This window comes from Quercus lobata, chromosome 2, assembly GCF_001633185.2.
Source record: "Quercus lobata isolate SW786 chromosome 2, ValleyOak3.0 Primary Assembly, whole genome shotgun sequence".
Taxonomy (NCBI): domain Eukaryota; kingdom Viridiplantae; phylum Streptophyta; class Magnoliopsida; order Fagales; family Fagaceae; genus Quercus; species Quercus lobata.
In genome coordinates this window covers 31,717,097-31,738,864 of record NC_044905.1, presented here as the reverse complement: position 1 = coordinate 31,738,864, position 21,768 = coordinate 31,717,097, and the positions used below count along the sequence as shown (strand labels likewise).

Here is a 21,768-nt window from a genome sequence, read left to right as displayed (position 1 = left end):
CAAAATTCTGCGGCAGTGCTTGTGGTAAACCTAAAGCTTTTGTGTACCCTCTAACCCAAGCGCCGCTAGCTTCTCTAATGAGTCCACCACCACCTGTGAGACTTGGGTTAACTAATGAGGAGTGAAGACCAATCCGAATTAAGCTTAAACCAATTTCGGGGAGGACAATTCCATTTCAGTTTGAGTAGTGACATGGGTTGTAGGGTTACAACTTACACTCATTTAGGCCAACAAACAAACGCAAACTCAAAAGCTCTGAACATAACCGCTGATTGCTCTTCATGTGGCCTTAAGCCCCAAACCCCAAAGAAGGAAAATAACACACAAGTGTTATAGCGAGTTTTGCCATAATCAACATGCATTTTAGATTAGTTTCGACTATTCTGATAAAGATGCATTACAAATTAAAGAGTTAAATGTACTATATATTGTAAAAGTCTTATCAGACTGTGTATCGCAAGCCTGTTTTTAGAGTGATCGAAAGGGAATTGAATTGTGAGCCCTTGACAATCTCCCTACACAATGATGCTCTCACAACTCGAACTCATGACCGTAGTTGTAATACAACTTATAAGACTGTGAGTTATGTTATTTCACCTTAAAGTAGTATTGTTAGTGAAGAGGATAAAATATGTACCTGATGGGCCTATGGTAATGGGCCTGACGGATAGGAACTGTTGGGCCGGTGTAAAGATGATCCAACGCTCTTTAAAGGCCCATCGCTGAAGGGCACAGTAAGGGCCCATGATTTAAGATCTCTATCGCTCATCGCCTAGAAACGCCCTAGAATTCCAATATGGAAATCTGAGCACAAGGGTGATTCTAGAAGACACGCACGCTGAAAATAGATCTCCTCTATAAGGAAAATCTTGCTCACCACGCTCAGAAAGACTTGAAGTAGAGTCCCATATGGAAAAGACTTGGACACCAAGAAGGAAAAGCCGACTCTCTACTACTATAAAAGCCCTAATACCCTCGCAAATCAAGGTACGCATAATTTACCCTCTCTAGCACTCTAGAGTTGTGAGAATAATTCTAACTTGACCTTCGGAGAGTATTTGGCCGGCATCACACCGGTGCTCTCTAAGGTTTTCTTTCGATTGTTTTTGTTGTATAGGCTCGCTTTGAGTCGCGAGTGCTATGTGACCTATTGGTGATATTTTCGGTATCATCAGTTGGCGCCGTCTGTGGGAAACGTAGCACATTATCGCTTCCTAGACAAAATAGTTACATGGTACTCACTCGCTCAATGGCGACCACTAACGACGTTCAAGAAGAAGAAGCCCCTACGACTGCTCTTGAGAGACAGGTCAGGACGCTCGCCACAGCCGTGGAGCGCCTCACCAAACAAAACCACGACCTAGAAAAGCAACTAAACAAGAAAAATGCGGCTCCCAACAACCAAGGAGCAGAACAAGAAGGGACTAGCGCTGAAAGGAAGAACCACGAAGGACCACAAGCCAGCAACGCCCCAAGCAGACCAGAGCGACGGGACACTAGCATTCCTTCTCTGGCAGATACGGCCCCGCCACCCATCATCGCGGAGATGCAGGCGATGAAGGAACAGATGGAAGTGATAATGAATGCTCTCAAGGGACGAGTGTCCAGTGATCTTGACGACCTTGTCAACAGGACTGACTCGCCATTTACGACAACCGTCAACTCCTTCCCCCTGCCAAGTAAGTTCTGCATGCCAAATATGGATAGTTATGATGGGGTTAAGGACCCTCTAGATCACCTAGAGACCTTCAAGACCCTGATGCACCTTCAGGGAGTGGCAGACGCAATTATGTGTAAGGTCTTTCCTACAACCCTAAAGGGCGCAACAAGGATTTGGTTCAACCGGCTAGCACCCAACTCCATCAGCACCTTCAAGGAGCTAAGCGCTCAATTTACTACGCACTTCATCGGAGGACATCGGTATAAGAAGTCCACAGCTTGTTTAATGAATATCAAGCAGCGAGAGGAGGAGACGTTAAGGGCCTACATATCACGCTTCAATAAAGAGGCACTCTCGATTGACGAAGCCGACGACAAGATACTAGTGGCAGCATTCACGAATGGGCTGAAGGGGGGTAAGTTTTTGTTCTCCCTATACAAAAACGACCTAAAGACCATGTCAGAGGTGCTTTACAGGGCCACCAAATATATGAACGTTGAAGACGTGCTGTTGGCCCGAGAAGATAGGCCCAAGAAAAGAGACAGGCAAGAAGACCCCCGACAGGACCAGGGGCGGAAGAAAGGCAGGATGGGAGACCGAAGGGAGGAGAGACCCCCTAAACCCATGGGGGGAAGGTTCACAAGTTTCACCCTATTAACCGCCCCGATAGACCAAGTCCTAATGCAGATTAAGGACGAAGGGGCCCTGACATTTCCGAGAAAGCTGAAGAGTGACCCCAACAAACGATCCAGGGACAAATATTTCTGCTTCCACCGTGACCATGGTCACGACACAGCCGATTGCTACGACTTGAAGCAGCAAATTGAAACCCTTATCTGACAAGGAAAGCTGCAAAAGTTCGTCAGCAAGGAGAGAACAGATCCACCCCCACAAGAACAACACCCTCGACGAGAGAACGAACGACCAAGACCTCCTATAGGGGACATAAGGATGATAATTGGAGGAACAGTTGCAGCCGGGTCTTCAAAAAAGGCTCGCAAAACGTACTTCCGGATGGTACAGAGCGTCCAGTTGACGGGCACTGTGCCGAAGATAGCAAGGAGAGAAGGCCCCGTTATCGGGTTCTCAGAAGAAGATGCACGACGCCTACACCATCCACACGATGATGCCCTCGTCGTCAGCATACGGGTAGGAGACTACAACATGCACCGGGTGTTGGTCGACAACGGCAGCTCAGCCGATATCTTGTATTATCCGGCGTACCAGCAAATGAGGATTGACAGGGAGCGATTGATGCCGACGAACGCCCCGCTCGTTGGTTTCGGAGGGAGCCGGGTACACCTTTTGTGCGCGGTCACGTTATCAGTGACGGTAGGTGATTACCCCCAGCAAATCACCAGGGACGTAACTTTCCTGGTGGTCGACTGTTCGTCCGCTTACAACGCTATCCTCAGACGACCCACGCTCAACTTGTGGAAGGCGGTGACATCAACTTACCATCTGATGATCAAGTTTCCTACGGATTATGGAGCAGGGGAGCTCCGCGGAAGTCAAATGGCCGCACGGGAATGCTACGTGGCTATGATGGAGATGGAAGACCAAATCCAGGCCTTGAACATAGAAGAACACCGAACGGTGGCAGAACCAACAGAGAAGCTAGAGGAGATAACTCTCGACAGCTCCAATCCGGACCGAACAACTAAGATCGGAACGCTCGCCAAACCCGCAATCCGTCAAGAGCTCATAACTTTCTTGAGGAGCTATCAAGATGTGTTCGCCTGGAGTCATGACGACATTCCAGGAATCGATCCCTCAGTCATGGTACATAAATTGAATGTATTGCCCTCCTTTCCACCCGTCCGACAGAAGAAGAGAGTGTTCGCCCCGGAACGAGACCAAGCAATAACGGAAGAAGTCTGCAAACTATAAGAGGCAAGCTTCATTAGGGAAGTCTACTATCCCGATTGGCTGGCGAATGTAGTAATGGTGGAAAAAGCGAACGGCAAGTGGCGGATGTGCGTGGACTTCACCGATCTTAACAAAGCGTGTCCCAAAGATAGCTATCCCCTTCCAAGGGTCGACGTCCTAGTAGACTCAACGGCTCAACACCAGTTTCTAAGCTTCATGGACGCTTTCTCGGGTTATAACCAGATCCGCATGCACGAGGCTGATCAGGAGAAGACTTCGTTTGTGACCAGTCAAGGCCTCTTCTGCTACAAAGTAATGCCATTCGGCCTAAAAAATGCGGGGGTAACATACCAAAGACTGATGAACAAAATGTTCGCAGCAAATCGGGAGGAATGTCCAGGTCTACGTCGATGACATGCTAGTGAAGAGCCGGAAGGAGGAAGACCACCTAGAAGATCTTAGGGAAACATTCGGTACGCTTCGATCCTATAACATGAAGCTCAATCCGGGAAAGTGCGCATTCAACGTAACAGCAGGAAAATTCCTAGGATTTATGGTATCTCAAAGGGGGATTGAGGCTAACCCGGACAAGATCCGAGCCATAATAGAGATGCCCTCCCCCCCCCCCCCGAGAAATGTGAAGGAAGTACAAAGTCTTAACGGCAAGATAGCGGCATTGAATAGATTCGTGTCGAGAGCCACGGACAAGTGTTTGCCCTTCTTTCGCACGTTAAAGAAGTCTTTCGAGTGGACGGACGAGTGTCAGCGAGCATTCGAGGAGTTGAAAGCATATCTATCTTCACCACCCCTACTGAGTCCCTCGCAACCAGGTGAAGAACTCTTCCTCTACTTGGCTATCTCCCCTGTCGCAGTCAGCGCGGCCTTAATTAGAGAAGAGGATAGGGTACAGAAGCCCGTATACTACGCCAGCTGGGCGCTCCGCGGTGCCGAAGAAAGATACCCACCTATGGAGAAACTCACTTTTGCATTAGTCACGACGACTCGCAAGCTCAAGCCCTACTTTCAAGTCCATACCATGAACGTAATGACCGACAAGCCTTTCGAAGGGCATTGAGTAATCCTGAAGCTGCAGGTCGACTGACGCTATGGGCGATAGAATTGAGCGAATTTGATATCAAGTACCGTCCACGTGTAGCCATTAAAGGACAGGTCGTAGCCGACTTCATAGCAGAATTTACTCGTGACGAAGACAAGGGGGCAGAAGAGTCCCCTCAGTGGAGCATATATACCAACGGATCATCCAATCGGCGAGCCGGGGGAGCCGACATCGTATTGCTGTCACCTGAAGGAGACAAGATTGAATGTATGGTCCGTCTCAACTTCCCTACCACCAACAATGAAGCGGAATATGAAGAAGTGGTGGCAGGCCTCGACCTAGCCAAAGCCGCTGGAGCCGAGAGCGTAGTCATTTACTGCGACTCTCAGGTCGTGACCAATCAAGTAAACGGAGATTATGAATGCAAGGGGGAAAGGATGAAGAGATATCTTGATCAAGTAAGGACGAGAATCGACGACCTAGAAGCCAAGGTCATCCAAATCCCCAGGGGAGAAAATGAGCTCGCCGATCGGCTAGCCAAAACTGCTTCCGCAGAACATATGATAACACCGAGTAATGTACTTTCTTTTGTTCAACTTTCTCCACTAATAGACCCCGGAAACATGCAGGAGATATGCTCCGAAAGTAACTGGACTACACAGATAATTTCATACTTGAAGGACGGGTTATTGCCAGACGAGAGGGAGGCAGCAAGAAAGCTAAAAGTCCAAACGGCAAAGTTCGTCTTGATAAAAGACATCTTGTACAAGAGAGGTTTCTCCCATCCATATCTAAGATGCCTGGGTGTCGAAGAGGCAGACTACGTAATGAGGGAAGTATACGAAGGGATATGCGGGAACTATTCTGGATCGAGGTCGTTGGTGCACAAACTGGTACGGGCTGGGTATTACTGGCCAACAATGCAGAAGGATGCCGAGTATTACGTCAAAAGCTGCGACAAATGCCAGAGATTCAGCAATGTTATTGGACAGCCAACCGAGGAGCTGACCCCGATGACGGCTCCATGGCTGTTCGCTCAGTGGGGACTAGATATCATGGGACCTTTTCCAACGGCGGTAAGACAGCTGAAGTTCTTGGTAGTGGGTATTGATTACTTTACAAAATGGGTAGAAGCGGAAGCCTTGGTCACCGTTACGGAGAAGAACATTAGAAATTTTGTCTGGAGGTGCATCATATGCAGGTTTGGTATTCCTAGAGTCCTTGTCTCAGACAACGGGAGGCAGTTCGATAACGGCCACTTCCGGGACTTCTGCTCACAACTAGGAATAAAAAACCACTACTCATCACCCGCCCATCCTCAGGCTAATGGCTAGGTTGAAGTCACGAACCGATCCCTGCTTAAGATTATCAAGACTCGGCTGGAGGGGGCAAAGAGCATATGGCCTAAAGAATTGCCAAGCATACTATGGGCATACAGGACAACGGTGAGGACCCCAACAGGAGAGACGCCATTCCGACTAACGTACGGGAGCGAGGCGATCATCCCAGCAGAAGTTGGGCTCACAAGTTACAGGGTTCACAACCATGACGAGAGCAGGAATGACGAAACAATGCGGCTACAGCTGGACCTGATAGACAAGGTTAGGTCGACAGCGGAGCAAAGGATCGCTAGATACCAGGATCGCATGGCCAAACAGTACAACTCCCGGGTCCAACACAGAGACTTCCAAGTAGGAGACCTCGTACTCAAGAAGGCCATGGGTGCAACTAGAGACCCTACACAAGGAAAGCTCGGCCCCAATTGGGAAGGACCTTACCGAGTTACGTCATGGAAAAGGAAAGGAACCTACCACCTGGAGACGACAGACGAAAAGAGGCTACCGCATCCATGGAATGCCGAGCACTTGAGAAAGTACTACCAATAATAGTAACACGGCGAACGGCGACCAGTTTATCTTAAATTTTTTAATTATTAGTTTTTCTTCAGCTATTTTTTGCTACAATCCAGTCGTGCCTTTTTAAGCCCAAGGGGGCAGGCACTTTTCCCTTACGCATTTCTATTAAGAATAATAATCAGATACAATTTTGATTTTCTACATGGATGTGTTATTACTATAATTATCAACAAAATAGGACGGATCATCCCACGAGGATGACGATTTGAAGTCCAAAATGGACGGATACAAAATAAGTCCAAAAAATGGACGGATCATCCTACAAGGATGACCACTTGAAGTCCAAATTGGACGGATACAAAATAAGTCCAAACAATGGACGGATCATCCTACAAGAATGATCACTTGAAGTCCAAAATGGACGGATACAAAATAAGTCCAAACAATGGACGGATCATCCTAAAAGAATGATCACTTGAAGTCCAAAATGGACGGATACAAAATAAGTACAAAAAATGGACGGATCATCCTACGAGGGTGACAACTTGAAGTCCAAATTGGACGGATACAACATAAGTCCAAAAAATGGACGGATCATCCTACGGGGGTGACAACTTGAAGTCCAAATTGGACGGATACAAAGTAAGTCCAAACAATGGACGAATCATCCTATGAGGATGACCACTTGAAGTCCAAAATGGACGGATACAAAATAAAGTTCACAAGATGGACGGATCATCCTACGAGGATGACGACTTAAAGACTAAAATGGACGGATACAAAATAAAGTCCACAAGATGGACGGATCATCCTACGAGGATGACGATTGGAAGTCCAACATGGACGAATCCAAAATGAGCCCACAAAGTGGACGGATCATTCTACAACGGTGACGAGTCTTGTCCAAAGTGGACGGATAGACGGGTTTCCAAAGAATAAATTCTTAAGACCAAAAACATACCTATATATGCCGGATCCAATAGTAACTAATAGCTGGACGGATAGAAACAGGTTCCACAATGACAGAATTCAAGCGCAAAAATTAGAAAATTCAAAAAATTAAAACATTCAACATATAAAATGAAGTAAACGGATGCATTTGACAAAAAATAGGCCATTAGAAGGCAATGTTTACATATCATCAACAACGGATGAGAATTGTTCCCAAAGTACATAAAAAAAAAAAAAAAAAAAAAATCTAGCTACTGAACTTTGTCCTCATTGACGATGGACTAAGGAACTGTCTCTGTATCAGGCTTAGCTTGTTCAACTTTTGCTGGTGCTGACTCCTCGTCACCAAGGGCATCGTCATCAGCAAAGAGGTCGTCTGTATCCTCTGAAGCAGCAGGCACGACGGATGTCTAAGCTGGGTCTTCAACTTTGAACTTTGAAATGTCCAAGTCCGGATAAGCTTGCTTGACCTGACGGATGGCATCCATGAAACCTTGATGGAAAGAGTCACCTAGCTCAGTAATTAGGGCGTCGGAGTCACGGTACTCACGAACCGCAACATCCTTAGCCTGGCGGACTTCATTTTTCAGATATTCTATCTCCTTGTCCTTGCTCTCTAAAGCCTTCTTCGCCTCTTCCGTCACCTGTTCAAGGTTTTTCCTTGCCTTCTCAGAAAGTTCAAGCTTCTTCTCCATCTTGGGTTTCCAATTTCGTAGCTGAAGAAGTTCTTCCTCCGTCTGCTTCGCTTTCGCCCGCACACGATCCAGGGCCGTCTCATGGCTGAGGCACCGTCCCATCAACCCCTTCATCATGACCATTGCCTAAAAAATGATAACAATGATAATTATGAAACGAACTATGAGCAAAAAATATGTAATTTGCATTTGAATAGTAGACGGGCTGTCTTACCTGTGTAATTGCAAAAAGGCCCGTCTCACCCATGGCCTCTGTCGAGTGATTGCCTAAGTCTTCATAATCCTCCGCCGATATGATGGAGGAAATCTGTTCTAAGGCGTGCTTAGAATCCTCTCGAAGAAGGACGGGTGGCTTCTCTTGATCCTTCGACAGTCCCTTCATGAGGCCCTTGCCAACCCCGTGCTTGATTGGAGTTGCCGTCTTCGGAGGCTCCGCCATAAGTCCCACGACGGGTTCCAAAGACACTTTGGCCTTCTTGGCCTGACGATCCACTTTGGGCAGAGTTTTCCTTTTGGCAGACAGATTGCTTGGGCCCGTCACAGAGGGAGCAACATCGCCGGTCTTCTTTACGGCTTTGGATCTGATCAAAGCTCTTCTCTTGGCGTCGTCCATTTCTGAAACGTGGACGGGAGTATTAATTATCAAAATAAGTTACACAAATTATAAAGTATAGGGTGACGAACTTACACCTCCTAATCTGTGCCTCGTGCTTAACGGCTGCTGCTATTGGCTCTGGTCCGTCGTAATACCAATGAATGGTCTTAAGTGTCACCAGCTTCGCCCAAGTCCTTTCCTTCGGCTGGGTCTTTGAGAAGATTTTCTCAAGGAAGGCGAACTCCTTAAAATCGACTTGAGGGCGTCGTCTAACTACAAAGAAGAGAGGACGGTTAGATTGTTTCAAACATACATAATGAAATTAAGTTAAAATTTTGAGGACGGTCCATACTAGACGGGTGTAATATGCCCCAAGTGGTGTCAACGGGCATGAAGTCCGTATCCCCTGGACGACACATCCAACCGTCACCCTCTAGGAAGAAATAACGGCTTTTCCAATCCCTATTTGAGTCCGGTGTATCATAGATAACTTTCAATAGCGGACTCTTGGGGACGAAGCTATATATTCCCCTAGACCTATCGATTTCGTCGGACAGTAGCAATGAAGGAACTCCCTAACCGTCAGCCTCTTGGCTCCATCGGACATTGCGCCGTACAAGATCTCCATCGCTATGAAGACCCTCCAAGCATTAGGGGAAATCTGGTTCACGGACAATCCCAGATGACGGAGGAGTTCATGGTGAAGCGAACTCAATGGGAACCTGAGTCCGGCCTTCAACATTTGCTCATATACCCCGACACCCTCTACCCCTTCATAATAACATCTCTCTGATTTATAGGGTAGACGGATGGAAATATTTTCTGGAATTTGATAGTTATCCCTAAATGTCTTAAAGTGCTTCTCTTTGATGACAGACGAGAAGTAATTCACCGTCCACTCTGGTAGCATGACGAACTCCCTAAACCCATCAGCACCAACGACGGATCTAACAATCTGTTCCTCACCATCATTAGAGCCTTCGTCTTGTTCAACCACCTCCATATCCTCATATGTTGAGGACGAGAAGGAGGTGGACGGACTCCTATCATCACCAGGAATATCTTGTTCTCTATGACATGACGGATATACTTCCTCGTAATCCAGCCCGTCACGAACAACCGACTGATTACTGGACGCACTAGACATTTCCTACATGAAACGACAAGAGCCTAAGACTCTGACGGGGTCTATGTGTCCATAACGGGTGTAAATTAAAACAAGATTGGCTTTGAAAAGAGCACTTACCAAATTTATAAACGAAATGAGGAAGTATAGCACTGACGATTGAAGCAACTGGACAGTTCAGCCCCTAACAAAACGTGACGGGTATGCTCTGACAGGTGTGACGGGTGAGCTCTGACAGGTTAAATTTTGCTGAAACTGGAGAAATGAGAGGGATGACTCCCTTATTTATAAGGGAGATGCACGGAAGTCGAAGCGTCGCTTCGATCCGAGGTAAAACCCAATCAAATTATGACACGTGTCACCATCATTGATGACTTTCGTACAGCCTGTCTGTTGTTGGTATGGTCGACGGACTCCTTGTTTGAACCGTCATCCTAGCTTGCATGAATCTGTCAACCCATTGTCACTATAACCTTAAAACCTCTTTTTTTTCTTATCGGTCTCATTCCGTCATAGAAAATATCTGTCATACCCTTTACCTTAGGATCGTCACCCCATGGTTCCTTTGTCCTAAAAGCTGACGGACCCTTGGGGTGAAGGGGGCAACTGAAGAGGATAAAATATGTACCTGACGGGCCTATGGTAATAGGCCTGATGGATAGGAACTGTTGGGCCGGTGTAAAGATGATCCAACGCTCTTTAAAGGCCCATCGCTGAAGGGCTCAATAAGGGCCCATGATCTAAGATCTCTATCGCTCATCGCCTAGAAACGCCCTAGAATTCCAATATGGAAATCTGAGCACAAGGGTGATTCTAGAAGACACGCACGCTGAAAATAGATCTCCTCTATAAGGAAAACCTTGCTCACCACGCTCAGAAAGACTTGAAGTAGAGTCCCATATGGAAAAGACTTGGACACCAAGAAGGAAAAGCCGACTCTCTACTACTATAAAAGCCATAATACCCTCGCAAATCAAGGTACGCATAATTTACCCTCTCTAGCACTCTAGAGTTGTGAGAATAATTCTAACTTGACATTCGGAGAGTATTTGGCCGGCACCACACCGGTGCTCTCTAAGGTTTTCTTTCGATTGTTTTTGTTGTGCAGGTTCGCTTTGAGTCGCGAGTGCTGTGTGACCTATTGGTGATATTTTCAGTATCATCAGTTAGGCCAGTAAGTTTACAATTGAATCTTAAAGTTCCAAAAAACAAGCATTATTGGTCCTTTTGTTTAATTATGTTATAATTATTATTGTTGTTGTTGTTGTTGTGTATGACTAATGTACTAATGAGGTGGTCTATTTTTAATAAATGACAAAAAAAAAAAAAAAAACCAAAAGTCCGCTCTTAGCCTCTAATACACCAATAAAAAGAATTATTGGAAAAAAAAATTCTATATAGATATAATTAAATTCAAAATTGAGAGAGAATCCCATTAGAATCTAAATTGTAACTAATTGTTGTTTAATTTTACACCATGGGTCTTATCTAAGTTTTTTTTTTTTTTTTTTTTTTTTTTTTTTTTTTTGGTATAGGTGAATTAATGTTATTCAAAAGACAGTTTATAATAAACCATAAAAAACCCCAAAAAAAAAAAAAAACTCAGTATATATTAAAAAAACTAAAAGAAATAAATAAAAGAATAAAATTTATCACTTAAAAAAATGTGTAACTCTGCGAATAATTTTGAAACCTCTACTGAAATTATAATTGTTTTTAACTGTACAGAGTTATATCATGCTATGAAATGCACCTGCAGCAACCGCCAATTCATCTGAAAAACTAACTATAACCCCACACTACCTTACCTTACCTTCCTTTCATTTCAGATTCAAAAACTCACGCTCACAGCTCCATCGTTGAACAAGCTTCCGATTCCTCCGGATCAAATCAGACGGTCAGAAAACAATTCAATCACATGTCAAAGTCAACAACAATTTACTGAGCGCGCTCTATCTCTCTCTCTCCCTCTCCGTTGACCACAATGCATAGCCGCGCATCGCAGAACCGGCTATCTACTCCGTCTCGGATTTCGGTTCTCTTGCTCGCCATGTTCGCAACCATGGCCGCAGTTTACGTCGCTGGCCGGTTAGGGTTTTTTTTTTTTTAATTTTAATTTTTTATTTATTTTTAATTTAAGAATTTTATTTACGTTGTGAATTGTGATTTATTGGTAAATTTTAGTTCAATGAGTGTTTGATAAGAATTTGTATTCGATAGGCTATGGCAGGATGCTGAGAATAGAGTTTATTTGATCCAAGAGCTCGATAAACGAACTGGCCAGGTAATTCTTTTTCTTTTTCATTCTTTCAAATCGCTTTACTTATCAAAAAAATTTTTTTTTTTTTTTTTTGTTTTTTAATTTTCATTTTCTGTATCAAATTTAGGTTTTTCTGTTTTTTTTTTTTTTTAAAAATAAATAAATAAATAAGTACAGCTAAATTTATGATTAATAAAGCAAAATTTATTGGGTGAAGGAAAAGTGCTTGTAAAGTTATACTTGGGAAATAAAATTAGACCATTGTGTTCTTCGCAGAATTGAAATGATCTCTACTAATTTTATTTGCTCTGCAGTAATTTGGTGATTCTAGTGACATTTTTTTGTTAGACTGCTAGCATACGAAATACGATGGTTTTGTAAAAGACAATGGACTTGTTTGGGTTTGATTGGACCTTTAGTATCGTTATTGTAAATGGGAAATACTTGAATAACTGACAATCCCAAAATGATTGGATCGTGTTCTGTATCATCTACAGTCAGCATTGCCTGGTATGGTATTTCATGATGCAATAATACTTAATTGATGGGATCATGGTTAGGAGTATAATGGGTTGTTTTGGTTTGTCAAGTCCTTGGGCAAAGTGTTGTTGGTCGTGACACTGCGCCTATTTTTTCCTTTATTTATAAGGTTTTGTTTAGTTTTTGCATAAAACGAAAAGTTAACGAATGATTTGTCATAAATTTTCAGGGTCAATCTGCCATTTCTGTTGATGATACGTTAAAAGTTATAACGTGCAGGTAATTTGATTCTAGCCATTTGTCACATTCGACAAATTATGATCTCAAGCTCATAGTGGGATTCTTTTTTTTATTTTACAGGGAGCAACAAAAGAAGTTGTCGGAGCTTGAGATGGACCTCGCTGCAGCCACACAGGAAGGCTTTGTTCCAAAGCACTTGTCAAAAAATGACGGGACTCGTTCTAAGAAAAAGCTTTTAGCTGTCATAGGAATTATTACAACATTTGGGCGAAAGAAAAATAGAGATGCTATTCGCAAGGCATGGATGCCAACTGGTAACTGTTTGCTAGTTTCATTTTTCCCTACTTTAGTAAAATCAATGTAAATAATGACCTATGTCAATGGCAACACTTCACTTATAATGAGCTGCTCAAACAGCGCTTCCTCCATCCTTAAAAAGGGTGGAGGTAAGTTTGTGGCTTTGGCTTCAAGACCCATTAGATGTGTGTTAAACTTATCATTTAAAAGTAAATAAATAACTAAGTAAAAAACACTCCATTACTTTACAATTTTTAGGCATGCCATTCTAAAGGAGCTCGAAATTGAAAATATTTAGAGGGGATAAAGGCTGGAAACTTACATTACAATTTAGGGGTCTGTGATAAGCTCATGGTAGTGTGTAGTGCTAAAGTGAAATGCAATATTGCAACTGCTAGTTTAGTATGGCTGTTAATGTTTGTTATCTTATTTGTGTCTTCAATGAAAAGGAGATAGTTCAATAAAATAGTAGTGTGGCTAAACTTAACATGTTATATGGTGGTTCTAAATCTAGAATGCTGAATGCTATCCTAACCAGAAAAAGATGTGGGTGGAGACCATTTGAAGTGAAAAGTTTGACCCAAACTGATATGTTATATTATGAATAACTGAACTGGATCCAACACATGTAGTTGGCTGAACCAATAGTAGATTTAAAATGAATTAATAGTGAGTCGGAAAGACAATTTGAAGGCTTAGAACGTTTCCAAGAAGTAGTTAGAGTATGTTTGGTAGATTGTAATAGGCACTATAATGTAATAACTATTCTTATAGTTTAGTTATTTTTTAGTTTGGTTATGTTTTTATTACTGAAAATAGTCATTTAACTATTCTTTAAAATGAGAAATAAGTGTTTATCTCTAAAAAGCTTGTAATAGTTATTTCTTAGTAGGTGTAATAATTTCGAAAATTAATATATTTATAAATAAATAAACTTTCCATATACACATAACAATTATAAAATAAAAAATTATAAAAAATAACTCATCTCTCTCTCAAATTTTAAACAATATTACTTTTAGGGAAATATAATTATATGAGTAATATATTTCTTAAAATAAATCTTAAGTTTTATTCTATTGTTACAGCTCACAACCAAACTTATGAATTAGTTTATTCCATCACAACCAAACTTATTCTTTTACAACACATTTTATTCTTAGTAATAAAGATTACCATTCCTGTTGTAATCCTCATTCAATGTACCAAATATGCCCTTAGTGAAAGAATTATTTAGGTGTTTCTGTATGTGAAACATAAGCCAATAGTAATAACAGCTGGAATTATTGAGTAGTGAACTTGAAAAGACCAGTTTTGACCCCAAAACAATTAAGCAGAGGATTAAAAAATTAATGATCAATTAATTGGATTATGTGATCACAAGTGCAATATCGATTACTATAGATCAGCATGAACCATATCATAAAGCATTAAACAGATAAACTAATAAAAGCAAAACTCGTGATATGGAAAAAGTGGAAAACCAATGGAGAATGTCTCCATAGGAAAAACCACTACAAGGGTAACCTACCCTAACTAAAGCAAAACATATAAGTGAAGGCATAAATGCTGTGCTGCATGATATGTATATCCACCTCCATTGTATGCTTTGTAATACAACCCTGTTTCTTGCTTAACCAAGAAACAACTGTTCCACCAAATAGGAAATATGTCTGCTTATATATTTTCAATCATCTACATCTCATGAAAAACCAGCATCAATATATCCTATCATTTCTAGATCATTGAAGCTGAAACATAATTTCATTCCTTTGGTGCCTGGAGATAATGGAAAATTTGTTCAAATGCTTGCCAATGTGTCCTACTGGGATTAGATTGATATCTACTCACTAATCCCACCACAACAAATATTTGGCCTTGTACTTGTCATAGCGTACATGAGGCTGCCCACAGCCTGTGAATAGGGGACATTTTGCATGAATTTAATTTCACTCCATCCTTAGGACATGTCTTCTAGCTCAGGATTGTTCCTTTGCTTATAGGCATGCTTAAAGACCACAACGAGGGAATGTCTTCACTCCTTTTAAGTAATCAAAAGCCCTAGGATTTCTTTGAACTATTTCAACTCAAAATCAAAGCAAGGACTGTTTTGGACACAAAATTATAAGGACTAAAATGACACCTGTTAAAAGATAGGGGCCATTTCTGAAACATGGGGCTAAGGTTGAGGACTAAATGTGTAATTAAACCTTTTTGTCTTGGGAGGTTGGGGGGAGGATGATGAGATGGCTGGGGCTTTGTTACTAGATATGTTACCCAATTCTTTTAATCTCTTTAATTGGTCAAATTTAGTTCTGACTATCGCTTTGTTGTGTCTCTCCTGTTTAAAGTTTGCTATAGATAACCTTAGCTGTATGCCATACAAGTGTCCAGCCACTAATTTACATCATGACCTAAAAATAAATTACTTTGTTTAAATTGCAAATGAGGATTTTATAGTGGATATATGGATTTTTTGTGTTTATGTGACTGTCATTTTCAATATCTATTAATTTTTTGAGTATATTGCATCTATCAAAATAATAATAATAATAATAATAATAATTTGAGTATCTTGCAACTGCTACTTTCAGTTTTTTTTTTTTTCCTTGATCGCACTTTTTATTTGAATTTTATGACGGTAAAGCTTTAAAAAAAAATATGTGCAGGTGCAGCTGTAGAAAAACTGGCTGATGAAAAGGGCATCATTGTACGATTTGTCATAGGAAGAAGGTCTCTATTTTGTTAACTCAACACTAATTGAAAGAATTTTCTATTTTTTAATTTACTTAAGTTTATATATCTTGCAGTGCAAATCATGGAGACAGTTTGGACAGAGAAATTGACAATGAAAATAGGCACACCAATGATTTCATCATTCTTGTACGTTAAACCATTTACTAAATTTAAGTCAATGATAAATAGTTGGTGTTTTAGAGCTTAAACAATTCTTTCACATACAGATATCTAACTCTTAAAGGTTCAATAGATCTGAAATGTAGTTTTATAATTTTCATTTTTTCTAATAGAGTTGAATCACTTGTTAATAGCTGAAGTTGGCAGTTGGCTGATTTGTTCATATGAAATAGGAATACAAACTTGGAGTAGTTATTAATAATCCAATTCTTTTGTCTTCTGTCCTACAGGATGGTCAAGTGGAGGCACCTGGGGAGTCTCCAAAAAAGATGAAATCATTTTTTATTCATGCAGTAGAGAATTGGGATGCTGAGTTTTATGCTAAGGTCAATGATGATGTCTATGTTAACATAGGTGTGTCCTTAATCTTTCTGGTGATTGACAACATAGTGTGTCCCTGTAACCTTCAATTTTTCTAGTTTGTAAGAGAGAGAATCTTGTAGGCTATGCAAGAACACATGTTCACATGAAATGTTACAGTAAACTAGTTTATCCTCCTCCCTCGACATTTTCCCTTGTTTATCCCATTAATATTTGTCGCAAAAATTTGTTAGTTTTATTTCAATCCTTTTACATACTAGCTGATGTTTGAACACTAAATACATCATTATCACAGTATAAAGCTCAATTTTGACATGAATTAAAAGAAATTTACTAAGCAAAAAAAAAAAAAAAGCAGCAATTACAGCCTTCATCAATTAAGAGAACTTGAAGCCTATAGTCCTAAACAGATTATTATAGTCTATGCTGATTGTTTTGGCTTATTGTTTGTTATACAGATGCCCTGGGAGCAATGCTAACTATTCATATGGATAAGCCTCGTGTTTATATTGGGTGTATGAAATCAGGCGAAGTTTTTTCAGAACAGTGAGTTAAATAAAAAAAAGTTTATTTGATGATGGGAAATGTTTAATATGTTTTTCATTATTCCCTATACTGTCTGAAATATGTAGGTCCCACAAGTGGTATGAACCAGAATGGTGGAAATTTGGGGATAAAAAATCGTGAGTATTTCATCCTTTGGTTTTTTTCCTAAAGCCTTTTAAGTATGATGTTGCAATTCTTTATTCCAGAGTGTAACTGGCTCAGTTGTGTACTCGCCAATTTCAAAATACAATATTATTATTGTGGCTTACATATCTGTTTCTTGCTGCATATTCAAAATACTCTTCTTCATTTGAAACTATCCCCTTACTGCAATTTCCTCTGAAACTTTGAGTTAAGTTAAGTGAGGTGGCAAGGGTTGGCTTCTTAAAATATTCATTCTGTTTTGTGAGGTGCATTAGTGTAGAACATACCAAAAAAAGGTTTTGTTTTTCCACTGAAGAAAATGTGCCTATGAAAGTACTGAACTGATTGTTGCATATTGCTGCAACAATGTAGTGCGATTTCCCACAAATCAGTCCTTGTAATGTGAAATTCTTCTATCTCAATAACCATCATAGGTAATTTGTAATGTTTTGGGGGGAAATTCCATGGTTGGAGCTGAATGCTTGGTTTGAAAAAACTAAGTAGTGCACAAGAACCTAGGATGTTAGCATTCATGCAGGCTGTGCAGCTCCCTGTTCTTAATTTTTCACTTCCTGCCTCTTCAACTGACTGAAAACATGTTTCTTTTATGTTACAGATATTTCCGACATGCTTCAGGGGAGATGTATGTCATGTCAAGAGCACTGGCTCAGTTCATATCAATAAACAAGTATTTTCTCCCTCTTTTATGGTAATATTAATTACAATATAGACACACCTGGCATTATTGAGTTGACATCTTTTTTTGGTTCTCCAGATCTATTCTTCGTACATATGCCCATGATGATGTTAGCACTGGATCATGGTTTATTGGGCTTGATGTGAAGCACATTAATGAAGTAAAGTTTTGCTGCTCCTCCTCGTTCTCAGGTCTCTCTCTCTCTCTCTCTCTCTCTCAAATACACACAATAATTTTTGCCCCAAATAAAGGGAAACAATTGAGAGCAACTTAGCAAAAAAGCACGTGGCATTGCAATGGAGGTGATTACTTATATTGCTGAGTGAGCATTGGGAAAGGGTCTTTGTTTTTATGCTATGATTCCTATCTCATCTGGTGGGTTCTCTCTTAAAGGACTTTCATGTTTTACTAAAAAACTAGAAAAGTTTAATTTTCATATACATGTTAGTATGTTACTGGTAAAATAATTTGTTTAGTTTTCGTCAGAGTTAAATTGTAAACTATGGAAGTTCAGGTTAAAGAGAAGGAAAACTTATAAAAAAAAAAGGTTAAAGAGAAGGAAGAAGGGGAAAATAAAGGGAGAGAGCAACAGAGAACAGAGAAGAAAATAAGGTTTAGGTGTTAATTAGTCAGCCCCTACCTTAGCATATATTTATATTAGGGTTTATAACATTAAATAACTCTTTAACAGTCAGCTACATGGTGACACAGCTTTCTCTAAGGGCCCATTTGGTTAGAAGGGTGGAAAAGTAGGAGGATAGAAGAGATTTAATTTTCTCTTATATGTATTTGGTTGGGAGGGTACAAAAATGACAGGATAGAAAATAGAGTTAGTATAAATTTACCATTATGTCCCAATTAGGTAAAACAAAAATTAATACATTATATTTTTATTAAAAATTATGTATGACTGATTACTTCATTAAAAAAAGAAAAAAGGAGTTGAACAACCCAAAACTTTTTTCTCCCAAAAAAAATTAAAAAAAAAAAAATCCAAAACTGTTGAGAAAAGAAGGATGAGCACAAAAGAAAAGAATAATAAAAAATAAAAAAATAAACAGAAGAAAGGATATGCATGAAAGGGAAAAAAATCTGAAAAAAAGATAAATACTAAATAAAAGAGACAAAAAAAAAAAAATCAAGAAGAAAACAAAATAACAGAGAAGAAAATGACACAAAAGTTCAAATAATATGGACGTTGGATTGAGACAATTTCATCCAAAATATAGCAACAGGTTTCCACTTGAGTTTTCTCCCTGATTTGGGGAGAGAGTTTTGGTGGGCCCGGAGAGAAAACTGCCAAGCCTCACTATTTTCTTCCCTCATTTCCACTCCCAACAAAAACACTTTTTTTTTTTTTTCATTTTCTCTCCATCATTTTCTATCCTTCCTGTTTTACCTCAACCAAACGGACCCTAAAAGTTTTGGCATGGAGAAAAACTTATTTCTTCTTTGGGTTTGTGGGGAAAACAGAACACCAATCCTAACCGCCTCTTGCTATATACCTCCACTGGTGTGATATAACAATTTTGCTGAAGCGAAGATTCTTTGATCCAATGTCTAGTTAGTTTCCATTTAGTCTTGTTAGATTCTTGCATGTTATAGCATAGCCTTGTACGAGTTTTCTTTTCCCCCCTACAATAAGATCCATGATGTCTGGTCACGCTCCATTGGCAATCTATATTCAGCATTCTTTTTTAAAAGCGTAGAGCAGGGCAAACTCCTGAATATCTAAACATGCATAGACATATGTATAACTAAGATCAAAGAGGCTAGAATATTATAGACGGTGTCATTTGTGAAGGCTCAACTACTTGTGGATTGGGCAGTTTTACATTTCTCTTAACTTATGGTTCTGACTCAAAGGGACAAAGTTCATTTAGAGTGACATCTTTGTTTATATAGTTTTTCCCCCCACATCTCAGGGGCAATTTGTGCAGCTGTGTGAGTTGAGTTGCCTCCAATGACAAATTATTGAAACAATTGGTACATATAGCAAGGGAAGACCCTTCTCTTCAACAGATGTGTTTTCAACGTTCACGAAGTGAAGAGGATTTTTTCTGCCAAAAGTTGATTCCAGCTGTCTTTAAAGCTTGGATTTCTCGATTGGAGTGATTTTGTGAGTATAGATGCTAACATGCTAATCAGTATTTTTCAAGAGGCTCTGTACATAGGTAACATAGTTCTCATTCGCAGAGACTTTGAAAGATCAGCGAGTCTTCCGATATATGATGTATTATAATTGACCTGTTTTCATTCATCCTCATTGTTGCAAATTATTTTTGTCATTTTGAATCTATTGATTTTGTTATCAAAACTTGAAAAGTCATGGAACTTGCGGGTTAAAAAGGTGTTTGCATATGCGCATGCACGAATATGACTGTAAGTTTCCACAGGATTGCAGTCAATTTTACATCAATATTCCTAGTCCAAATTCCAATCCTTAATTTGTATTTTACTAATACAAGTCACTTTGTTCTTAATACTTATGCCTGATGGAGCTGATATTGCTGAATGGGGTTATACTGTTGTAGGAGTCTTTTATTGTATTATCCTGTTGCTGCTGGTTTTTTTTTTTTTTTTTTTTTTTTTTTTTTTTTTTTTTACTTCTCAACCCCATGCATCGATATTGATTTCCATGTGTCACTAAATTTATCTTAAAATTTTTGTTCTGTAACATTCACATGAAAGAAAAATTTTTAAGGACCTGGATGTCCAATTAAACCGAAGGTGATAAATATTCTCATGTGGAATACAACCAAACAAGACAGTATGAAAATACTTGCAAAGATGCCATTGTTTCAAGTTGCAATATTCCTTATCATTCAAATAAGGGCAATGTTTATTTCACACTAGTACACGCGCACACTTTTTGTACTAAAATCATGACTTAACAATGGTGTGTACTAGTATTTACCATTAAAATAATATCAATTTGATATGCCAATCCACACTTTAATGGAGAGAGGGGAAGTGATTGTTGTGAACCTTAGGACTAACTGCCCTTGATGTTATATTGAAAATGATTGAAATAATTCAAGGAAAGGAACGGTCGAGGGTCAAGAAAGAAGAAGATGACCCTAGAGGTTATATTGAAAATTATTGAAATAAAAATAATTCAAGGACAGGAAAGGTCCAGAATCAAGAGAGAAGAAGGTAATCCTAGGGGTCCATTTGGTTGGAGGGGTGAAAATATAGAAGAATAAAAAATGATGGAAGGGTCAAAAAGTAGGAGGATAGAAAAAATTTTAATTTTTTTTCTTTTTGTTTGGTTGGGAATGGAAAGTGGAGGGATGAAAAAAGTGACTTTGTGTAAATTTACTCATATATTCTTGTTAAAAAATGATATCCAATTAAAAAGAAAAAAGAAAAATGCAATCACCCAAATTTATTAAAAAAAAAAAAAAACAAAAATGTCTACAAAGAAGCCAAACCCCCCCCCCCCCCCTCCCCCCAAATGTCATATATTTATCAAATTCCTCTCACCCAATTTTCTCCTCATTTTGGACAGAAAATTTTTTCGTATACCCAGAGAGAAAACACGTGGACCTCACCATCATTTTCCTCTCTCCCTCTCCCAACCAAACATTCTCCAAAAAGTTTTCTCTTCTCATTTTCTCTTCTTCTTCTTCTTCTTCTTCTTCTTCTTCTTCTTCTTCTTCCTCTCTCTCTCTCTCTCTCTCTCTCTCTCTCTCTCCAAAATCCACTCTACCAAACACACCCTAAAGGGTTGGTCTAATGTTGGGTTTAAAACTCCTAGTTAGTATTTTAGAGTCATTGGTCATTTTAAAGGAATTCCTCTACGTAATTATATTGTGTGGGATGAGAGATTATACACACCCATGCAAATAGTCAAATGTTTGAAAAGCTTTAGACATCCCACATTAACTAAAAAAACTATTAATAAAATATTATTAGAAGATAATACATGACTAAATGATGGATGTAATTTACATAAAGTCAATTAAATCTCTTGTATACACAAAAAGCTAATACCATTAATTTGTTTATTTTAAGTAAAGCTAAGACCATAGTTTTAAAAATCGGATTGGATTGGC

The 21,768-nt window shown here is 39.8% G+C and overlaps 1 protein-coding gene across 2 annotated transcripts; it reads left to right on the top strand.

Moving 5' to 3' along the window:
- The first annotated feature begins 11,523 nt into the window (after window positions 1–11,523).
- On the top strand, window positions 11,524–20,225 carry LOC115975347 (hydroxyproline O-galactosyltransferase HPGT1-like). Of its 2 annotated transcripts, none has more exons than XM_031096090.1 (12): window positions 11,524–11,897; window positions 12,030–12,093; window positions 12,779–12,828; window positions 12,910–13,103; window positions 15,756–15,819; window positions 15,897–15,969; window positions 16,233–16,356; window positions 16,782–16,869; window positions 16,956–17,006; window positions 17,630–17,701; window positions 17,789–17,901; window positions 19,616–20,225. In XM_031096090.1, the coding sequence occupies exons 1-12, from the start codon at window positions 11,794–11,796 to the stop codon at window positions 19,675–19,677; spliced, it is 1,059 nt and encodes a 352-aa protein (XP_030951950.1). In that variant the 5' UTR covers window positions 11,524–11,793; the 3' UTR covers window positions 19,678–20,225. The 2 variants fall into 2 exon arrangements, with proteins under 2 accessions (XP_030951950.1, XP_030951951.1); XM_031096091.1 differs by having other exon boundaries at window positions 11,525–11,897; window positions 19,636–20,225.
- Window positions 20,226–21,768: the final 1,543 nt, after the last annotated feature.

Bases quoted from the DNA above. Each gene is read 5' to 3' on its own strand.
- LOC115975347 (XM_031096090.1), top strand. From the start codon at position 11,794: ATGCATAGCCGCGCATCGCAGAACCGGCTATCTACTCCGTCTCGGATT. The intron at 13,104-15,755 runs GTAACTGTTTGC...AAATATGTGCAG, and splicing joins CAAGGCATGGATGCCAACTG to GTGCAGCTGTAGAAAAACTG. The intron at 17,007-17,629 runs GTGAGTATTTCA...TTTATGTTACAG, and splicing joins AAATTTGGGGATAAAAAATC to ATATTTCCGACATGCTTCAG.